General features: G+C 47.9%; 1 protein-coding gene across 2 annotated transcripts in view; it reads right to left on the bottom strand.

Annotated features, from left to right (window-relative positions):
- The window catches only part of tut7 (terminal uridylyl transferase 7), a 52,773-nt gene that overhangs the window by 1,221 nt on the left and 28,434 nt on the right, over positions 1 to 23,118 (bottom strand). Inside the window, exons 18-28 of one of the 2 annotated variants that reach the window (XM_038982120.1) lie at positions 21,298 to 21,355; positions 19,676 to 19,779; positions 19,487 to 19,576; positions 18,355 to 18,468; positions 15,820 to 15,897; positions 15,495 to 15,666; positions 13,279 to 13,326; positions 12,756 to 12,847; positions 7,250 to 7,365; positions 1,749 to 1,987; positions 128 to 186 (exon numbers count right to left, since the gene is read on the bottom strand). In XM_038982120.1, coding sequence (XP_038838048.1) covers positions 140 to 186; positions 1,749 to 1,987; positions 7,250 to 7,365; positions 12,756 to 12,847; positions 13,279 to 13,326; positions 15,495 to 15,666; positions 15,820 to 15,897; positions 18,355 to 18,468; positions 19,487 to 19,576; positions 19,676 to 19,779; positions 21,298 to 21,355 — 1,158 coding nt within the window. In that variant the 3' untranslated portion in view covers positions 128 to 139. The remainder of the gene's footprint in view (positions 1 to 127; positions 187 to 1,748; positions 1,988 to 7,249; positions 7,366 to 12,755; positions 12,848 to 13,278; positions 13,327 to 15,494; positions 15,667 to 15,819; positions 15,898 to 18,354; positions 18,469 to 19,486; positions 19,577 to 19,675; positions 19,780 to 21,297; positions 21,356 to 23,118) is intronic. The other variant, XM_038982119.1, reaches the window with a different exon arrangement.

Here is a 23,118-nt window from a genome sequence, read left to right as displayed (position 1 = left end):
GCAATATAGCAGGGATGAGATGCACTGACGCTTAAGGAAGGTAACACAATGCTGTAAACCGACTGAAACATTGACATTTATTTAGAAACATTTCTGTGAAATTATAGTAAAATAATTGGACAATGACCTGCTTGTGGACTCAATCATATTTTGTTGCTTCTTTTTTTTCTCCTGTTGAGTTGAGTCCTGGACAAATAAACACACACTAGGATTAGACCAGGTTGAGGTGAGTCCTGGACAAATAAACACACTAGGATCAGACCAGGTTGAGGTGAGTCCTGGACAAATAAACACACTAGGATTAGACCAAGTTGAGGTGAGTCCTGGACAAATAAACACACTAGGATTAGACCAGGTTGAGGTGAGTCCTGGACAAATAAACACACTAGGATTAGACCAGGTTGAGGTGAGTCCTGGACAAATAAACACACTAGGATCAGACCAGGTTGAGGTGAGTCCTGGACAAATAAACACACTAGGATTAGACCAAGTTGAGTTAAGTCCTGGACAAATAAACACACTAGGATCAGACCAGGTTGAGGTGAGTCCTGGACAAATAAACACACTAGGATCAGACCAGGTTGAGGTGAGTCCTGGACAAATAAACACACTAGGATCAGACCAGGTTGAGGTGAGTCCTGGACAAATAAACACACTAGGATTAGACCAGGTTGAGGTGAGTCCTGGACAAATAAACACACTAGGATTAGACCAGGTTGAGGTGAGTCCTGGACAAATAAACACACTAGGATCAGACCAGGTTGAGTTGAGTCCTGGACAAATAAACACACTAGGATCAGACCAGGTTGAGGTGAGTCCTGGACAAATAAACACACTAGGATCAGACCAGGTTGAGGTGAGTCCTGGACAAATAAACACACTAGGATCAGACCAGGTTGAGGTGAGTCCTGGACAAATAAACACACTAGGATTAGACCAGGTTGAGGTGAGTCCTGGACAAATAAACACACTAGGATTAGACCAGGTTGAGGTGAGTCCTGGACAAATAAACACACTAGGATCAGACCAGGTTGAGGTGAGTCCTGGACAAATAAACACACTAGGATTAGACCAGGTTGAGGTGAGTCCTGGACAAATAAACACACTAGGATTAGACCAGGTTGAGGTGAGTCCTGGACAAATAAACACACTAGGATTAGACCAGGTTGAGGTGAGTCCTGGACAAATAAACACACTAGGATTAGACCAGGTTGAGGTGAGTCCTGGACAAATAAACACACTAGAATTAGACCAGGTTGAGGTGAGTCCTGGACAAATAAACACACTAGGATCAGACCAGGTTGAGGTGAGTCCTGGACAAATAAACACACTAGGATTAGACCAGGTTGAGGTGAGTCCTGGACAAATAAACACACTAGGATTAGACCAGGTTGAGGTGAGTCCTGGACAAATAAACACACTAGGATTAGACCAGGTTGAGGTGAGTCCTGGACAAATAAACACACTAGGATTAGACCAGGTTGAGGTGAGTCCTGGACAAATAAACACACTAGAATTAGACCAGGTTGAGGTGAGTCCTGGACAAATAAACACACTAGGATCAGACCAGGTTGAGGTGAGTCCTGGACAAATAAACACACTAGAATTAGACCAGGTTGAGGTGAGTCCTGGACAAATAAACACACTAGGATTAGACCAGGTTGAGGAGAGTCCTGGACAAATAAACACACTAGGATTAGACCAGGCGTGTGAGTGCATGTCAATGTTTGTGCGAGTATTCATCATACCTGTTTTTCTCGCTCTCAAATTCCTCATGTGGCTAGAAGAGGGAGATGAAGAGAAGGCACCAGCAGGTCCTCTGTACTGGGGGCAGTCTTTCTTGATGTGGGCATGGCTTCCACACAGGAAGCAGCAACGTTTCTCTTCCGGTCTTCTCCAATATTCACCCTGACGATGTTCCCTGCCCCCCTCCGCCCAGTCCCTCCTTCCCTCCGCTCGGTCCTCCTGCTCACGACGCTGCCTAGACCTGGAGGAGGAGATTAACGCACACACACGCTAACGGTTTTGACTTGACTCCTGAGCTCAGTTAGGGGGTGACGGGAAGGTCATGTCTACCAGAGAAATGTTGGATCTCTCCTTTTCTGTTATGTCTAGACCGATACAAAGGACTCGTGGAAAAAGTCAGTCGTGGAATATAAACTTTTCATAAACCCTTAAACATTAAAATAAATAACTCCAAAACAATGGTGTTCTTTTTGCATTATCATACAAACAACGTCAGTCACAAAATAATAAGAACTTAAGTTTCTCAGGAAAAGTCCTGTACCTCAGGCATTAAAATACAGTCCGGCCCAGATTTTCTTTCAAGTGAACCTATTTGACCTCATGCGCACACAATGTTCATCAATAAGCGCAAAACCAGTCCCACACAAACCATAAAACACTTGTTCCACACATCAATACAAACGATTAGGATTCACAATACATTAGTCCCCAACAACTCCCACAGAGCAGATAAAAACAAAAAAAAATCCGATCCGACAACAGAACTCCAGCAGAGAAAGGAGATTTGCCTGTTATTGTAACCTGTTTAGGAATGTTGGCGGCGTTATCGCTTTCTTGAGGTATGGCTACAGCGCACTTTTAAACACCAAACAAAAAAAGGGATGAACAAAGCTTCAGAGCTGAGGGTTTGAAAACTTCCTCTCGCACGCTTGAAACACTGTTTCCCATGAACAGCACCTGTGGAACGGTCGTTAAGACACGTACAGCTTACAGACGGTAGGCAATTAAGGTTCACAGTTATGGAAAACTTACTTTCTACTGACTCTGGAAAAACACCAAAAGAAAGATGCCCAGGGTCCCTGCTCATCTGCGTGAACGTGCCTTAGGCATGCTGCAAGGAGGCATGAGGACTGCAGATGTGGCCAGGGCAATAAATTGCAATGTTCGTACTGTGAGACGCCTAAAACAGCGCTACAGGGAGACAGGACGGACAGCTGATCGTCCTCGCAGTGGCAGACCACGTGTAACAACACCTGCACAGGATCGGTACATCCGAACATCACACCTGCGGGACAGAAACAGGATGGCGACAACAACTGCCCGAGTTACACCAGGAACGCACAATCCCTCCATCAGTGCTCAGACTGTCCGCAATAGACTGAGAGAGGCTGGACTGAGGGCTTGTAGGCCTGTTGTAAGGCAGGTCCTCACCAAACATCACCGGCAACAACGTCGCCTATGGGCACAAACCCACCGTTGCTGGACCAGATAGCACTGGCAAAAACTGCTCTTCACTGACGAGTTGCGGTTTTGTCTCACCAGGGGTGATGGTCAGATTCGCGTTTATCGTCGAAGGAATGAGCGGTACACTGAAGCCTGTACTCTGGAGCGGGATCGATTTGGAGGTGGAGGGTCCGTCATGGTCTGGGACGGTGTGTCACAGCATCATCGGACTGAGCTTGTTGTCATTGCAGGCAATCTCCATGCTGTGCGTTACAGGGAAGACATCCTCCTCCCTCATGTGGTACTCTTCCTGCAGGCTCATCCTGACATGACCCTCCAGCATTACGATGCCACCAGCCATACTGCTCATTCTGTGCGTGATTTCCTGCAAGACAGGAATGTCAGTGTTCTGCCGTGGCCAGCGAAGAGCCCGGATCTCAATCCCATTGAGCACGTCTGGGACCTGTTGGATCGGAGGGTGAGGGCTTGGGCCATTCCCCCCAGAAATGTCCGGGAACTTGCAGGTGCCTTGGTGGAAGAGTGGGTTAACATCTCACAGCAAGAACTGGCAAATCTGGTGCAGTCCATGAGGAGGAGATGCACTGCAGAACTTAATGCAGCTGGTGGCCACAGCAGATACTGACTGTTATTTTTGATTTTGACCCCCCCCCTTTGTTCAGGGACACATTATTCAATTTCTGTTAGTCACATGTCTGTGGAACTTGTTCAGTTTATGTCTCAGTTGTTGAATCTTATTTTCATACAAATATTTACACATGTTAAGTTTGCTGAAAATAAACGCAGTTGACAGTGAGAGGACGTTTCTTTTTTTGCTGAGTTTATCTAGGCTGAGATTTGGCGAGTACAGTAGAGCTTCATCAGCAGGAGCTCTGGCACTATGCCGTACATCAGAACTTCGCTCTTTTCCTCGTTGAGTGGTTCTGCCACCAGGGAGAAGTTTGACACAAACCCATGGTACCATCCTGCCATCCCAAGGAACCATTGAATTGCCTCGAGGGTGGTTGGCACAGGGAAGTATTGTATAGCCTTGGTCTTGTCAGGATCCACATGGATGCTGTCAGAGGACACAATATGGCCAAGGAATTTCAGGGAGGTTTGGCAGAAGTTGCTCTTCTTCATGTTCACTGTCAGACCAGCTGACAGTGGATATTGAAAGTGTTCCCTTTGAGCTCACCCAATGTTAGTCCACCTAACTTAGTCCACCAGTCCACCTAACGTAGTCCACCTAACGTAGGTCCACCTAACGTAGTCCACCTAACGTAGGTCCACCTAACGTAGGTCCACCTAACGTAGTCCACCAGTCCACCTAACGTAGGTCCACCTAACGTAGGTCCACCAGTCCACCTAACGAAGGTCCACCTAACGTAGTCCACCTAACGTAGTCTCCATCAGTCTTTGGAAAGTGGCAGGCACATTTGTTTGATCCAAAAGGCATCACTGTGAAGGAAAACAGGCCCTCAGCACAGACAAAAGCAGTGTTGTCCATGCTGTCCATGATGTCCTGGTCCATCTCAACCTGCCAATAGCCACTATTGAGGTCAAGGGTGGTGAACACAACATTGCCAGACAATGACTCCAGGATCTCGTGGATGGTGGGAAGAGGTCTTCCTATAGTCCACACAACATCTACCGGTCTTTATTGGGAATGAGGTCAACAGGAGATGAAGAACATTCAATTATATCAACATATCATTAAATGAGTCCCCTTTTGGATGATGTGCCTTGCTGGGGACAAACAATATGGCTTCTGCTTGATAGGCATTTCCTGTGTAAGGAATATCTTGTGCTTCAGCAGCCTGCCGTATCCCAGCTTCCATGTACATTAGTGCTGAGCGATTAACCAAAACATCGCTTATTTTAACAACTGATTGACTGACGTTGGTTTAATTATTTGAATTCCATTTCGTTCATATTGTTTTTCTTTTTTCAGTGAGTTCGATGTGCACATTGTACAGTTTCTCTAGAGATAACTCAGATCCAGCCTGAACTGTGCGATGTAGTAGGGAGTTGTAGTTTCCAACAGGCCAATATTCTACATAGTTTAGCGCATAAAACATGGTCATTAACTACAATGACCATAATCCACTGCGTGTCTACTTGTCCAGTCTGTGTTTCTTTTATGCCTGCTACAGAAGAGGCAGCTGGGATATAGAGAGCAGCAACCAGGGTATCTCTACCTGAAAATACATGATCTAAGTGATTGATAGTTGGTATTTAGCAGTCATAAAAGTATGCTTTATTTACTTTGAAGAACTACAAAATAGTGATGTTGTCAGACAGCATATACAGCAGCTTGATAGAGATGAGATGGAATGATCACAGTGCTAGCTGTGCCACCAGAGATTCTTGGTTCGAGCCCAGGCTCTGTCGCAGCCGGCCGCGACCGGGAGGCCCATGGGGCGACGCACAATTGGCCTAGCGTCGTCCGGGTTAGGGGAGGGTTTGTCTGGGTCTTTCAGCATGATAATGATCCCAAACACACCGCCCGGGCAACGAAGGAGTGGCTTCGTAAGAAGCATTTCAAGGTCCTGGAGTGGCCTAGCCAGTCTCCAGATCTCAACCCCATAGAAAATCTTTGGAGGGAGTTGAAAGTCCGTGTTGCCCAGCAACAGCCCCAAAACATCACTGCTCTAGAGGAGATCTGCATGGAGGAATGGGCCAAAATACCAACAACAGTGTGTGAAAACCTTGTGAAGACTTACAGAAAACATTTGACCTCTGTCATTGCCAACAAAGGGTATATAACAAAGTATTGAGATAAACTTTTGTGATTGACCAAATACTTATTTTCCACTATAATTTGCAAATAAATTCATTAAAAATCCTACAATGTGATTTTCTGGATTTCTTATTCTCATTTTGTCTGTCATAGTTGAAGTGTACCTATGATGAAAATTAAAGGCCTCTCTCATCTTTTTAAGTGGGAGAACTTGCACAATTGGTGGCTGACTAAATACTTTTTTGCCCCACTGTATATACTGTACTCTATATCATCTACTGCATCTTGCCATCTTTATGTAATACATGTATCACTAGCCACTTTAAACTATGCCACTTTATGTTTACATACCCTACATTACTCATCTCATATGTATATACTGTACTCTATACCATCTACTGCATCTTGCCATCTTTATGTAATACATGTATCACTAGCCACTTTAAACTATGCACTTTAATGTTTACATACCCTACATTACTCATCTCATATGTATATACTGTACTCTATACCATCTACTGCATCTTGCCTATGCCGTTCTGTACCATCACTCATTCATATATCTTTATGTACATATTCTTATTCATCCCTTTACACTTGTGTGTATAAGGTAGTAGTTGAGGAATTGTTAGGTTAGATTACTCGTTGGTTATTACTGCATTGTCAGAACTAGAAGCACAAGCATTTCGCTACACTCGCATTAACATCTGCTAACCATGTGTATGTGACAAATAAAAAAATGATTTGGTCTGGCTGGGTGACAGGCTGTGGTTGATAGTCTGGCTGCTGTCCCAGTCTAACCAGTCCATCGCCAGTGGTGACTCTTTCTCTGAGTTGGACTGGCTAGTAGAGGGTTGATGTTTTTCAAGATCAACTTAATGACTTGTTCCTTCTCAATGCAAGGTTTCCACCGTCTGCACAAGGTGTGGTAACTGTATGCAACGTCTTAGATACGCTCTCCTTGCACTGGATTCCTGACTGTCTGCCAGCTCAAGGTACGAACAACCATCAGAGCGGAGGGTTTTAAAACTTCCTCTCTCGCGCCACCATTTTGATGCAGCTGATACTGGCTATTTACATGGAAATGAGATGGGAATCGCAGCGCTGGGAGGAGATGCACAGAGATGGTTTAGCCATAGATTTCATGGCTGTCACAACAAACACACACGGGTATACATGCTTACGCAACACACACACACACACACACACACACACACACACACACACACACACACACACACACACACACACACACACACACACACACACACACACACACACACACACACACACACACACACACACACACACACTCCTTACTTCCTGCGCATGGGACAGTCTTTCATGAAGTGTCCGATCTTGCCACATATCCTGCAGCAGCGGTCGTTAGGAGCCAGCTGTCCCTCTGTCAGCACCTCGGGGTCAAAGAAGAACTCCTGAGAGGAATAACCACAAATTACTGTTATATATTATTATAATACATCACCATTATATACTACTACTACTCCTGAGGAACATATACACTACCATTCAAAAGTTTGGGGTCACTTAGAAATGTCCTTGTTTTTTTAAAGAAAAGACAAATCTTTTGTCCATGAAATTGATCAGAAATACCGCGTAGACATTGTAAATGTTGTAAATGACTATTGTAGCTGGAAACGGCAGATTTTTTAATGGAATATCTACAGTTGAAGTCGGAAGTTTACATAGACTTAGGTTGGAGTCATTAAAACTCGTTTTTCAACCACTCCACAAATTTCTTGTTAACAAACTACAGTTTTGGCAAGTTGGTTAGGACATCTACTTTGTTGCATGACAGAAGTCATTTTTCCAACAACTGTTTACAGACAGATTATTTCACTTATAATTCACTGTATCACAATTCCAGTGGGTCAGAAGTTTACATACACTAAGTTGACTGTGCCTTTAAACAGCTTGGAAAATTCCAGAAAATTATGTCATGGCTTTAGAAGCTTCTGATAGGCTAATTGAAATAATTTGAGTCAATTGGAGGTGTACCTGTCGATGAATTTCAAGGCCTACCTTCAAACTCAGTGCCTCTTTGCTTGACATCATGGGAAAATCAAAAGAAATCAGCCAAGACCTCAGAAAAACAATTATAGACCTCCATAAGTCTGGTTCATCCTTGGGAGCAATTTCCAAACGCCTGAAGGTACCACGTTCATCTGTACAAACAATAGTACGCAAGTATAAATACCATGGGACCACGCAGCCGTCATGCCGCTCAGGAAGGAGACTCGTTCTGTCTCCTAGAGATGAACGTACTGAAACAGGTACAAAAGTATCTATATCCACAGTAAAACGAGTCCTATATCGACATAACCTGGAAGGCCGCTCAGCAAGGAAGAAGCCACTGTTCCAAAACCGCCATAAAAAAGCCAGACTACGGTTTGCAACTGCACATGGGGACAAAGATCATGCTTTTTGGAGAAGTGTCCTCTGGTCTGATGAAACAACAATAGAACTTTTTGGCCATAATGACCATCCTTATGTTTGGAGGAAAAAGGGGGAGGCTTGCCAGCCGAAGAACACCATCCCAACCATGAAGCACGGGGTTGGCAGCATCATGTTGTGGGGGTGATTTGCTGCAGGAGGGACTGGTGCACTTCGCAAAATAGATGACATCATGAGGTAGGAAAATTGTGTGGATATTTTGAAGCAACATCTCAAGACATCAGTCAGGAAGTCAAAGCTTGGTCGCAAATGGGTCTTCCAAATGAACAATGACCCAAAGCATAGTTCCAAAGTTGTAGCAAAATGGCTTAAGGACAACACAGTCAAGGTATTGGAGTGGCCATCACAAAGCCCTCAATCCTATAGAAAATTTGTGGGCAGAACTGAAAAAGTGTGTGCGAGCAAAGAGGCCTACAAACCTGACTCAGCTACACCAGTTCTGTCAGGAGGAAATGGGCCAAAATTCAGCTTGTGGAAGGCTACCAGAAACATTTGACCCAAGTTAAACAATTTAAAAAGGCAATGCTACCAAATACTAATTGAATGTATGTAAACTTCTGACCCACTGGGAATGTGATGAAAGAAATAAAAGCTGAAATAAATCACTCTACTATTATTCTGACATTTCACATTCTTAAAATAAAGTGGTGATCCTAACTGACCTAAGACGGGGAATTTTTACTAGGATTAAATGTCAGGAATTGTGAAAAACGGAGTTTAAATGTATTTGGCTAAGGTGTATATAAACTTCCAACTTCAACTGTACATAGACGTACAGAGGCCCATTATCAGCAACCATCACTCCTGTGTTCCAATGGCATGTTGTGTTAGATAATCCAGGTTAATCATTTTAAAAAGGCTAATTGATCATTAGAAAACCCTTTTGCAATTATGTTAGCACAGCTGAAAACTGTTGTTCTGATTAAAGAAGCAATAAAACTGTCCTTCTTTAGACTAGTTGAGTATCTGGAGCATTTGTGGGTTCGATTACAGGCTCAAAATGTCCAGAAATAAAGACCTTTCTTCTGAAACTCGTCAGTCTATTCTTGTTCTGAGAAATGAAAGCTATTCCATGTGAGAAATAGCCAAGGAACTGAAGATCTCGTACGACGCTGTGTACTACTCCCTTCACAGAACAGCGCAAACTGGCTCTAAACAGAATAGAAAGAGTGGGAGGCCCCGGTGCACAACTGAGTCATATTGAAAATTAGCCCCCTGGATGAAATTCCTATGGCTTCCACAGGGTGTCAGCAATGTTTACACTGTGTGACATGAGTTTTATGATTTGGAAATGTGAAATGCACTTTTGGACTCACAGGTGTTTGGATTGCTTAATGTACGATTATTAGTCCCCCACAATACTGTAAAATCCAGTATTGTGTCCGTCCACAATTTGTGGGAACATGGAGTCTCTCAACACAAGACAGAGCTGATCGGTACTATACCAGAGATTGTTCATTAGGAGATTACCTCTGCCCTCCACTTCCAATTAAAACCTGTAAATTAATAAATTGGCAGTGCTCACTGCTAAAGTGGATACATATTCAACTAAAGTGGAAAGTCTAGAGGAGACAGCTAACGCGACAGAAGTGTGACCCCATGACCTGGAAGGGATAATCACACACATGAAAGAGAAAACGGAATCACTTGAAAATCTTTCCCATAAATTCAATGTGCGTGTCACAGAACTTGAATCTGGTGCGGAAGCGGGCAACCCAACTTCCTTCATGAGCAATATATTCTATCAACTGTTCAGGCCGAGAGAAGCCGAGTCCCCATGCCGCTGATTAACACAGGTCAGCTCCATAAACGGCTCACGGTGTATGATTGGACGGATAAACAGCTTCGGAAGTCAAGCTGCAAATTGTTCACCTTGCAGGTACCTGGGGGTCTGACCAACGCAGGGACCCGGGGGTCTGACCAACGCAGGGACCCGGGGGTCCTGACCAACGCAGGGACCCGGGGGTCCTGACCAACGCAGGGACCCGGGGGTCCTGACCAACGCAGGGACCCGGGGGTCTGACCAACGCAGGGACCCGGGGGTCCTGACCAACGCAGGGACCCGGGGGTCCTGACCAACGCAGGGACCCGGGGGTCCTGACCAACGCAGGGACCCGGGGGTCTGACCAACGCAGGGACCCGGGGGTCTGACCAACGCAGGGACCCGGGGGTCTGACCAACGCAGGGACCCGGGGGTCTGACCAACGCAGGGACCCGGGGGTCTGACCAACGCAGGGACCCGGGGGTCCTGACCAACGCAGGGAAGAGGATCAGCATCTACCCAGACCTGAGTGCTGAACTGCTGAAACAGAGGGAGACCTACAATGAGGTGAGATCCCAGCTACGCTAAACCTGAGATGAGGCTTCATCCACCCGGAAAAACTCATCGAGATCTTCCAGAACACAACACACACATTTTTCCACTACTAAGGAGGCTCTAGACTGCTTGGAGAAGCACATCAAACCCAACACACACGGGGACGACCGATGGATCCCCATGGACTGGCTCATTATTCAGGTATGCTATCCATGCAAAATCACACAGCCGAGCCAACGGCTATGATACAGCCCTCAGCATAAGACAAATGAGACCACCTCTCATGTTTGGGTCCAAGGAACAATTACTATTATTGCTGAGTATTCAACTCGTTATAATTATATTGCCTACGGTCCAGAACATTTACACAGTGATGACATCATGCCAATTAATAAACAAATGGACGATATATGGATCCTACAGCTATCCTGTGATTGACTGTTTAGGCATCCTGTCATATTATTATAATATTTTATTCCCTTATGGAGTTAGCATGCTTCAGTTTGGCTGGCGGCTAGCTAAAGTCGGCTAGGCAAACCGAACAAGTGTGCGTGCATTCTCCCTTAAAATAAAACCTTAGCTTGAAAAAATGAGGGGGAAAAAAACTACTGTTTGTCCTATTTGAGACACCGTAGCCAGTATACACTTCCTCAAAAGTCCGAATGAATCTGACATTTTTTTTTTTTGCAGAGGAGATTTTAGTTGCGCAATTTTACAGCTAAGATTTTTGGTTTCTCAATTTAAAAAATGTGCATGAAAACGAATCGTCTCTCCAGATTATTGAAGAATCCCTACAGTTGACCCATCACGGAGGGTCGTACACCTTGGATGACTAAGATTATAATCCCCACAGTTGACCCATCACGGAGGGTCGTACACCTTGGCTTCCGAACCTCGTGTTCGAACTGCCGGAAAAAACCTTTACTTAAGCCCCAAAACGAACAGAAACGCCCCAAAATGTCATAATATATGCACAACTTCTTCCCAACTGTTTCAGATGCCTTTACTCGTCAAGTCTGCTAACTTAATTGTAAAGTTCTGAATTGGTTACTTATTGTTTTTTTAGACCAAAAATATTCTGCCGTAAGGCCGCCACTCGCCGTTATGCTACAACCCTGTATTTATAAGGCAGGCAGGGGAAAACCGGAGAGGGCTGGGGACTAGGGAGGAGGGGGGCTGGGGACTAGGGAGGAACGAGGGCCGGGGACTAGGGAGGAACGAGGGCCGGGGACTAGGGACTAGGGAGGAGGGGGGCCGGGGACTAGGGACTAGGGAGGAGGGGGAACGAGGGCCGGGGACTAGGGAGGAGGGGGGCCGGGGACTAGGGACTAGGGAGGAGGGGGAACGAGGGCCGGGGACTAGGTGGGGGAACGAGGGCCGGGGACTAGGGGGGGGGAACGAGGGCCGGGGACTAGGGGGGGGAACGAGGGCCGGGGACTAGGGGGGGGAACGAGGGCCGGGGACTAGGGGGGGGAACGAGGGCCGGGGACTAGGGGGGGGAACGAGGGCCGGGGACTAGGGGGGGGAACGAGGGCCGGGGACTAGGGGGGGGAACGAGGGCCGGGGACTAGGGGGGGGAACGAGGGCCGGGGACTAGGGGGGGGAACGAGGGCCGGGGACTAGGGAGGGGAACGAGGGCCGGGGACTAGGGAGGAGGGGGGCCGGGGACTAGGGACTAGGGAGGGGGGGGAACGAGGGCCGGGGACTAGGGGGGGGAACGAGGGCCGGGGACTAGGGGGGGGAACGAGGGCCGGGGACTAGGGGGGGGAACGAGGGCCGGGGACATGGGGGGGAACGAGGGCCGGGGACTAGGGGGGGGGAACGAGGGCCGGGGACTAGGGGGGGGAACGAGGGCCGGGGACTAGGGGGGGGGACGAGGGCCGGGGACTAGGGAGGAACAAGTGGCGATTAATCGGTGGCGATTAATCGGTCGACCTCTTTTACTAACCATCTGACTAGTGTACTCAGGAGGGTAGGTAGTGGATACTAACCATCTGACTAGTGTACTCAGGAGGGTAGGTAGTGGATACTAACCATCTGACTAGCGTACTCAGGAGGGTAGGCGTTGACTGCTGTTCCAAACACACTTCTGCCATTGATGAAGGCCTTCATGATGAAGTTGGTCACTGTGAGAGAGAGAAAGGGAGAGAGAGAGGAGAGAGAAAGGGAAAGAGAGTGGGAGAGGGAGAGAGAGGGAGAGAGGCAGGGGAGAGAGCGGGAGAGAGGCAGGAGAGAGAGGGAGAGAGGCAGGAGAGAGAGGGAGAGAGGCAGGATAGAGAGGGAGAGAGGCAGGAGAGAGAGGGAGAGAGAGCGGGAGAGAGAGCGGGAGAGAGAGCGGGAGAGAGAGCGGGAGAGAGGGCGGGGGAGAGAGGGCGGGGGAGAGAGCGCGGGAGAGAGAGCGCGGGAGAGAGAGGGCGGGAGAGAGAGAGCGGGAGAGAGAGAGCGGGAGAGAGAGAGCGGGAGAGAGAGAGCGGGAGAGAGAGAGAGGCAGGAGAGAAGTGAATGAAACAGAGGATGATGCTATGAGAGAAAGACAGTAAGATAGAGAGATACCTACTTCTCCTGGACAGGCCAGCTCCCAGGTTATGGTTCAGGTCAAAAGGATCTGGAGAGAAAAACATGAGATCAGATAACTAGATCCCTGGTTCACAACCCTCCCTGGAGAGCTGCAGGGTGTCGGGTTTTACTACAACCTAGCAGTGTTAAACCCTCTGTTGATGATAAATGAAAACAGCCTGCACCAATAGCTCCCCTCAACGTTCACAACCCTCGACCAATAGCTCCCCTCAACGTTCACAACCCTCGACCAATAGCTCCCCTCAACGTTCACAACCCTCGACCAATAGCTCCCCTCAACGTTCACAACCCTCGACCAATAGCTCCCCTCAACGTTCACAACCCTCGACCAATAGCTCCCCTCAACGTTTACAACCCTCGACCAATAGCTCCCCTCAATCCCCCTCAACGTTTACAACCCTCGACCAATAGCTCTCTTCAATCCCCCTCAACGTTCACAACCCTCGACCAATAGCTCCCCTCAACGTTCACAACCCTCGACCAATAGCTCCCCTCAACGTTCACAACCCTCGACCAATAGCTCCCCTCAACGTTCACAACCCTCGACCAATAGCTCCCCTCAACGTTCACAACCCTCGACCAATAGCTCCCCTCAACGTTCACAACCCTCGACCAATAGCTCCCCTCAACGTTCACAACCCTCGACCAATAGCTCCCCTCAACGTTCACAACCCTCGACCAATAGCTCCCCTCAACGTTCACAACCCTCGACCAATAGCTCCCCTCAACGTTTACAACCCTCGACCAATAGCTCCCCTCAAACCCCCTCAACGTTTACAACCCTCGACCAATAGCTCCCCTCAATCCCCCTCAACGTTTACAACCCTCGACCAATAGCTCTCTTCAATCCCCCTCAACGTTCACAACCCTCGACCAATAGCTCCCCTCAACGTTTACAACCCTCGACCAATAGCTCCCCTCAACGTTTACAACCCTCGACCAATAGCTCCCCTCAACGTTCACAACCCTCGACCAATAGCTCCCCTCAACGTTCACAACCCTCGACCAATAGCTCCCCTCAACGTGTACAATCCTCGACCAATAGCTCCCCTCAACGTGTACAACCCTCGACCAATATCTCCCCTCAAACCCCCTCAACGTTTACAACCCTCGACCAATAGCTCCCCTCAATCCCCCTCAACGTTTACAACCCTCGACCAATAGCTCTCTTCAATCCCCCTCAACGTTCACAACCCTCGACCAATAGCTCCCCTCAACGTTCACAACCCTCGACCAATAGCTCCCCTCAACGTTTACAACCCTCGACCAATAGCTCCCCTCAACGTTCACAACCCTCGACCAATAGCTCCCCTCAACGTTCACAACCCTCGACCAATAGCTCCCCTCAACGTTCACAACCCTCGACCAATAGCTCCCCTCAACGTTCAAAACCCTCGACCAATAGCTCCCCTCAACGTTCACAACCCTCGACCAATAGCTCCCCTCAACGTTCACAACCCTCGACCAATAGCTCCCCTCAACGTTCACAACCCTCGACCAATAGCTCCCCTCAACGTGTACAACCCTCGACCAATAGCTCCCCTCAACGTTTACAACCCTCGACCAATAGCTCCCCTCAAACCCCCTCAACGTTTACAACCCTCGACCAATAGCTCCCCTCAATCCCCCTCAACGTTTACAACCCTCGACCAATAGCTCTCTTCAATCCCCCTCAACGTTCACAACCCTCGACCAATAGCTCCCCTCAACGTTTACAACCCTCGACCAATAGCTCCCCTCAACGTTTACAACCCTCGACCAATAGCTCCCCTCAACGTTCACAACCCTCGACCAATAGCTCCCCTCAACGTTCACAACCCTCGACCAATAGCTCCCCTCAACGTGTACAACCCTCGACCAATAGCTCCCCTCAACGTTCACAACCCTCGACCAATAGCTCTCCTCAACGTTTACAACCCTCGACCAATAGCTCTCCTCAATCCCCCTCAACGTTTATAACCCTCGACCAATAGCTCTCCTCAATCCCCCTCAACGTTTATAACCCTCGACCAATAGCTCTCCTCAATCCCCCTCAACGTTTACAACCCTCGACCAATAGCTCCCCTCAAACCCCCTCAACGTTCACGATCCTCGAGGACAAATTAAGTCAAGGAAAGTGTCCAGGACAGCTTTTACAGAAGAGACGGAGCCACTGTTACGGCCCTTTGGTAGGAGTAAATCAAGTCTAGTACTGACCCTCGATGACGATGTACTTAGAGGTCCACTGCTTGTTGAAGGTGGTGAGAGCTGCGCTCTGTCTGATGGAGATGACATGTTCTCTGAAGTCAAAGGTCTCGGTGTAGAACTGCAACAGGCCCAGCCACAGAGCACCTACACACTCCACGTTCCTCTGCTGCCAGCGCTCAGGCTAGAGATAGAGAGAGAGGTCAAAGGTCTCAGTGAAGAACTGCAGCAGGCCCAGCCACAGAGCCCCATACACACCATGTTACCCTGGTACCGGGGCCACCGCTCGGGCGAGACACACACACACCACAGCTGATGTTCTGATACAGGGACTCACCAGTTTTTCCAGATCATGGTAGAAGTAGACATTCCATCCATCTACCAAAACCTCAGGCTTCTCCTCCTCGTCGTAAATCTATCGACACACACACACACCACAAATCAATACGTCTGCCAAAATATACAAACACATTGCAGGTCTTAGCGATGAGAGATTCAGCCAGCACATCTGCCAAAATATCATCGGACTCACGGCCAGACTGCTCAGAACTGTACTCATTGGTCCGAAGTCAGACAGATTTAGTTGAGTTACCTCCTGTAGTACAGGTATAACAGGTGGGTTCCTCTGTCTTACCTCCTGTAGTACAGGTATAACAGGTGGGTTCCTCTGTGTCTTACCTCCTGTAGTACAGGTATAACAGGTGGGTTCCTCTGTCTTACCTCCTGTAGTACAGGTATAACAGGTGGGTTCCTCTGTCTTACCTCCTGTAGTACAGGTATAACAGGTGGGTTCCTCTGTGTCTACCTCCTGTAGTACAGGTATAACAGGTGGGTTCCTCTGTGTCTTACCTCCTGTAGTACAGGTATAACAGGTGGGTTCCTCTGTGTCTTACCTCCTGTAGTACAGGTATAACAGGTGGGTTCCTCTGTCTTACCTCCTGTAGTACAGGTATAACAGGTGGGTTCCTCTGTCTTACCTCCTGTAGTACAGGTATAACAGGTGGGTTCCTCTGTCTTACCTCCTGTAGTACAGGTATAACAGGTGGGTTCCTCTGTGTCTTACCTCCTGTAGTACAGGTATAACAGGTGGGTTCCTCTGTGTCTTACCTCCTGTAGTACAGGTATAACAGGTGGGTTCCTCTGTGTCTTACCTCCTGTAGTACAGGTATAACAGGTGGGTTCCTCTGTCTTACCTCCTGTAGTACAGGTATAACAGGTGTGTTCCTCTGTGTCTTACCTCCTGTAGTACAGGTATAACAGGTGGGTTCCTCTGTGTCTTACCTCCTGTAGTACAGGTATAACAGGTGGGTTCCTCTGTCTTACCTCCTGTAGTACAGGTATAACAGGTGGGTTCCTCTGTCTTACCTCCTGTAGTACAGGTATAACAGGTGGGTTCCTCTGTCTTACCTCCTGTAGTACAGGTATAACAGGTGGGTTCCTCTGTGTCTTACCTCCTGTAGTACAGGTATAACAGGTGGGTTCCTCTGTGTCTTACCTCCTGTAGTACAGGTATAACAGGTGGGTTCCTCTGTGTCTACCTCCTGTAGTACAGGTATAACAGGTGGGTTCCTCTGTGTCTTACCTCCTGTAGTACAGGTATAACAGGTGGGTTCCTCTGTCTTACCTCCTGTAGTACAGGTATAACAGGTGGGTTCCTCTGTGTCTTACCTCCTGTAGTACAGGTATAACAGGTGGGTTCCTCTGTCTTACCTCCTGTAGTACAGGTATAACAGGTGGGTTCCTCTGTCTTACCTCCTGTAGTACAGGTATAACAGGTGGGTTCCTCTGTCTTACCTCCTGTAGTACAGGTATAACAGGTGGGTTCCTCTGTGTCTACCTCCTGTAGTACAGGTATAACAGGTGGGTTCCTCTGTGTCTTACCTCCTGTAGTACAGGTATAACAGGTGGGTTCCTCTGTCTTACCTCCTGTAGTACAGGTATAACAGGTGGGTTCCTCTGTGTCTTACCTCCTGTAGTACAGGTATAACAGGTGGGTTCCTCTGTCTTACCTCCTGTAGTACAGGTATAACAGGTGGGTTCCTCTGTCTTACCTCCTGTAGTACAGGTATAACAGGTGGGTTCCTCTGTGTCTTACCTCCTGTAGTACAGGTATAACAGGTGGGTTCCTCTGTCTTACCTCCTGTAGTACAGGTATAACAGGTGGGTTCCTCTGTGTCTTACCTCCTGTAGTACAGGTATAACAGGTGGGTTCCTCTGTGTCTTACCTCCTGTAGTACAGGTATAACAGGTGGGTTCCTCTGTGTCTACCTCCTGTAGTACAGGTATAACAGGTGGGTTCCTCTGTGTCTTACCTCCTGTAGTACAGGTATAACAGGTGGGTTCCTCTGTGTCTTACCTCCTGTAGTACAGGTATAACAGGTGGGTTCCTCTGTCTTACCTCCTGTAGTACAGGTATAACAGGTGGGTTCCTCTGTCTTACCTCCTGTAGTACAGGTATAACAGGTGGGTTCCTCTGTCTTACCTCCTGTAGTACAGGTATAACAGGTGGGTTCCTCTGTCTTACCTCCTGTAGTACAGGTATAACAGGTGGGTTCCTCTGTGTCTTACCTCCTGTAGTACAGGTATAACAGGTGGGTTCCTCTGTCTTACCTCCTGTAGTACAGGTATAACAGGTGGGTTCCTTTGTGTCTTACCTCCTGTAGTACAGGTATAACAGGTGGGTTCCTCTGTGTCTTACCTCCTGTAATACAGGTATAACAGGTGGGTTCCTCTGTCTTACCTCCTGTAGTACAGGTATAACAGGTGGGTTCCTCTGTGTCTTACCTCCTGTAGTACAGGTATAACAGGTGGGTTCCTCTGTGTCTTACCTCCTGCAGTACAGGTATAACAGGTGGGTTCCTCTGTGTCTTACCTCCTGTAGTACAGGTATAACAGGTGGGTTCCTCTGTTGCAGGTAGAATAGCACCATCAGGGTGAAGCCATAGGATGACAGGCTGCCTCGAGACGCATCACCGATATCACACAACTAGACCAGGGGACAACACAGATATTAAAACATCCCCTTTAACTAGACCAGGGGACAACACAGATATTAAAACATCCCCTTTAACTAGACCAGGGGACAACACAGATATTAAAACATCCCCTTTAACTAGACCAGGGGACAACACAGATATTAAAACATCCCCTTTAACTAGACCAGGGGACAACACAGATATTAAAACATCCCCTTTAACTAGACCAGGGGACAACACAGATATTAAAACATCCCCTTTAACTAGACCAGGGGACAACACAGATATTAAAACATCCCCTTTAACTAGACCAGGGGACAACACAGATATTAAAACATCCCCTTTAACTAGACCAGGGGACAACACAGATATTAAAACATCCCCTTTAACTAGACCAGGGGACAACACAGATATTAAAACATCCCCTTTAACTAGACCAGGGGACAACACAGATATTAAAACATCCCCTTTAACTAGACCAGGGGACAACACAGATATTAAAACATCCCCTTTAACTAGACCAGGGGACAACACAGATATTAAAACATCCCCTTTAACTAGACCAGGGGACAACACAGATATTAAAACATCCCCTTTAACTAGACCAGGGGACAACACAGATATTAAAACATCCCCTTTAACTAGACCAGGGGACAACACAGATATTAAAACATCCCCTTTAACTAGACCAGGGGACAACACAGATATTAAAACATCCCCTTTAACTAGACCAGGGGACAACACAGATATTAAAACATCCCCTTTAACTAGACCAGGGGACAACAGATATTAAAACATCCCCTTTAACTAGACCAGGGGACAACATAGATATTAAATATTGGGTAGAATACTCTATATCCTATCATCAGCTGTTTATCAGGTTAAACTGATAGGAAGTTGATCACCATCTAAACCTTTCAGTGTGTCTTTCTCATCTCAGCTGTAATCTAGAGGGACATACCTTGGCAAACACCTTCGTGACATAACGGACATACCTTGGCAAACACCTTCGTGACATAACGGACATACCTTGGCAAACACCTTCGTGACATAACACAGCATCTTGACTCGGGGGTCGATGGCGGCGTACGACGCCAACAGACGCGTGTTGTGTAACGCCTGATAGCCAAGAGAGAGAAAACAAAAAAGTGTTCAGTCACTGGTTCCTGCTCTCACATGACCAACCAGGTGTTATGATCAGGTGTGTTTTCCTCTGACCAGCGTGTTGTAGAGACTGATGTCTCCCTCCAAGCCGGTCCTGGCGTGGTAGAACTTAACGATGGGGACCTTCGCCGTGGTGATGGGAAGGATGTTCCTCAGACCTGGGGCCCACAGGGACAATTCAGATACAGTATCCCACATTGACACGGGTTTACAGATACACACCTGGTGCACAGTACAAGGGGACTATATGGAGAATCCATATTCTACATTATCACAGGGTCGTATCTAGACACTGACCCATAAACTACATTATCACAGGGTCGTGTCTAGACACTGCCCCCATATTCTACATTATCACAGGGTCGTTGTCCAGACACTGACCCATAAACTACATTATCACAGGGTCCAGACACTGACCCATATACTACATTATCACAGGGTCCAGACACCGACCCATATTCTACATTATCACAGGGTCCAGACACCGACCCATATTCTACATTATCACAGGGTCCAGACACCGACCCATATACTACATTATCACAGGTTCCAGACACCGACCCATAACATATACTACATTATCACAGGGTCCAGACACCGACCCATATTCTACATTATCGTGTCCAGACACCGACCGATATACTACATTATCGCAGGGTCCAGACACCGACCCATATACTACATTATCGCAGGGTCCAGACACCGACCCATATACTACATTATCGTGTCCAGACACCGACCCATATACTACATTATCACAGGGTCCAGCCACCGACCCATATACTACATTATCGTGTCCAGCCACTGACCCATATACTACATTATCGTGTCCAGCCACCGACCCATATACTACATTATCACAGGGTCTAGACACTGACCCATATACTACATTATCACAGGGTCCAGACACCGACCCATATACTACATTATCACAGGGTCTAGACACTGACCCATATACTACATTATCACAGGGTCCAGACATCGACCCATATACTACATTATCGTGTCCAGCCACCGACCCATATTCTACATTATCACAGGGTCCAGACACCGACCCATATACTACATTATCACAGGGTCGTGTCTAGACACTGACCCATATTCTACATTATCACAGGGTCCAGCCACTGACCCATATACTACATTATCACAGGGTCCAGACACCGACCCATATACTACATTATCACAGGGTCCAGACACCGACCCATATACTACATTATCACAGGGTCCAGCCACTGACCCATATACTACATTATCACAGGGTCCAGACACGACCCATATTCTACATTATCACAGGGTCCAGACACCGACCCATATACTACATTATCACAGGGTCCAGACACCGACCCATATTCTACATTATCACAGGGTCCAGACACCGACCCATATTCTACATTATCACAGGGTCCAGACACCGACCCATATACTACATTATCACAGGGTCCAGACACCAACCCATATACTACATTATCACAGGGTCCAGACACCGACCAATATACTACATTATCACAGGGTCCAGACACCGACCCATATACTACATTATCACAGGGTCCAGACACCGACCCATATACTACATTATCACAGGGTCCAGACACCGACCCATAACATATACTACATTATCACAGGGTCCAGCCACTGACCCATATACTACATTATCACAGGGTCTAGACACTGACCTGGGTGTTTCCTCAGCAGTCTGGCCAGAGACTCTATGATGCTGATACAGTCCAGACCCTGCAGGAGACAAAGGATTTGGTTCAAAACAGGGTTTCAGGAGAGGTGTGTTTACAGCACGTGTCAAACTCATTCCACAGAGAGCCAAGTTTCTGCAGGTTTTCACTTCTCCCTTGTACTTGATTGATGAATGAAGGTCACTAATTAGTAAGGAACTCCCCTCACCTGGTTGTCTAGGTCTCAGTAAGGAACTCTCTTCACCTGGTTGTCTAGGTCTCAGTAAGGAACTCTCTTCACCTGGTTGTCTAGGTCTCAGTAAGGAACTCCCCTCACCTGGTTGTCTAGGTCTCAGTAAGGAACTCCCCTCACCTGGTTGTCTAGGTCTCAGTAAGGAACTCCCCTCACCTGGTTGTCCAGGTCTCAGTAAGGAACTCCCCTCACCTGGTTGTCCAGGTCTCAGTAAGGAACTCCCCTCACCTGGTTGTCTAGGTCTCAGTAAGGAACTCCCCTCACCTGGTTGTCCAGGTCTCAGTAAGGAACTCCCCTCACCTGGTTGTCCAGGTCTCAGTAAGGAACTCCCCTCACCTGGTTGTCCAGGTCTCAGTAAGGAACTCCCCTCACCTGGTTGTCCAGGTCTCAGTAAGGAACTCCCCTCACCTGGTTGTCTAGGGCTCAGTAAGGAACTCCCCTCACCTGGTTGTCCAGGGCTCAGTAAGGAACTCCCCTCACCTGGTTGTCTAGGTCTCAGTAAGGAACTCCCCTCACCTGGTTGTCTAGGGCTCAGTAAGGAACTCTCCTCACCTGGTTGTCTAGGTCTCAGTAAGGAACTCCCCTCACCTGGTTGTCTAGGTCTCAGTAAGGAACTCCCCTCACCTGGTTGTCTAGGTCTCAGTAAGGAACTCCCCTCACCTGGTTGTCTAGGGCTCAGTAAGGAACTCCCATCACCTGGTTGTCTAGGGCTCAGTAAGGAACTCCCCTCACCTGGTTGTCCAGGTCTCAGTAAGGAACTCCCCTCACCTGGTTGTCTAGGTCTCAGTAAGGAACTCCCCTCACCTGGTTGTCTAGGTCTCAGTAAGGAACTCCCCTCACCTGGTTGTCTAGGTCTCAGTAAGGAACTCCCCTCACCTGGTTGTCTATGTCTCAGTAAGGAACTCCCCTCACCTGGTTGTCTAGGTCTCAGTAAGGAACTCCCCTCACCTGGTTGTCTAGGTCTCAGTAAGGAACTCCCCTCACCTGGTTGTCTAGGGCTCAGTAAGGAACTCCCCTCACCTGGTTGTCTAGGGCTCAGTAAGGAACTCCCCTCACCTGGTTGTCCAGGGCTCAGTAAGGAACTCCCCTCACCTGGTTGTCCAGGGCTCAGTAAGGAACTCCCCTCACCTGGTTGTCCAGGTCTCAGTAAGGAACACCCCTCACCTGGTTGTCCAGGTCTCAGTAAGGAACTCCCCTCACCTGGTTGTCCAGGTCTCAGTAAGGAACTCCCCTCACCTGGTTGTCCAGGTCTCAGTAAGGAACACCCCTCACCTGGTTGTCCAGGTCTCAGTAAGGAACTCCCCTCACCTGGTTGTCCAGGTCTCAGTAAGGAACTCCCCTCACCTGGTTGTCCAGGTCTCAGTAAGGAACTCTCCTCACCTGGTTGTCTAGGTCTCAGTAAGGAACTCCCCTGACCTGGTTGTCTAGGTCTCAGTAAGGAACTCTCCTCACCTGGTTGTCTAGGTCTCAGTAAGGAACTCTCCTCACCTGGTTGTCTAGGTCTCAGTAAGGAACTCCCCTCACCTGGTTGTCTAGGTCTCAGTAAGGAACTCCCCTCACCTGGTTGTCTAGGT

Source organism: Salvelinus namaycush, unplaced genomic scaffold (genome assembly GCF_016432855.1).
Source record: "Salvelinus namaycush isolate Seneca unplaced genomic scaffold, SaNama_1.0 Scaffold103, whole genome shotgun sequence".
Classification (NCBI taxonomy): domain Eukaryota; kingdom Metazoa; phylum Chordata; class Actinopteri; order Salmoniformes; family Salmonidae; genus Salvelinus; species Salvelinus namaycush.
Note: the sequence above shows the minus strand (reverse complement) of the source record. Positions and strands in the feature narration are given on the sequence as shown.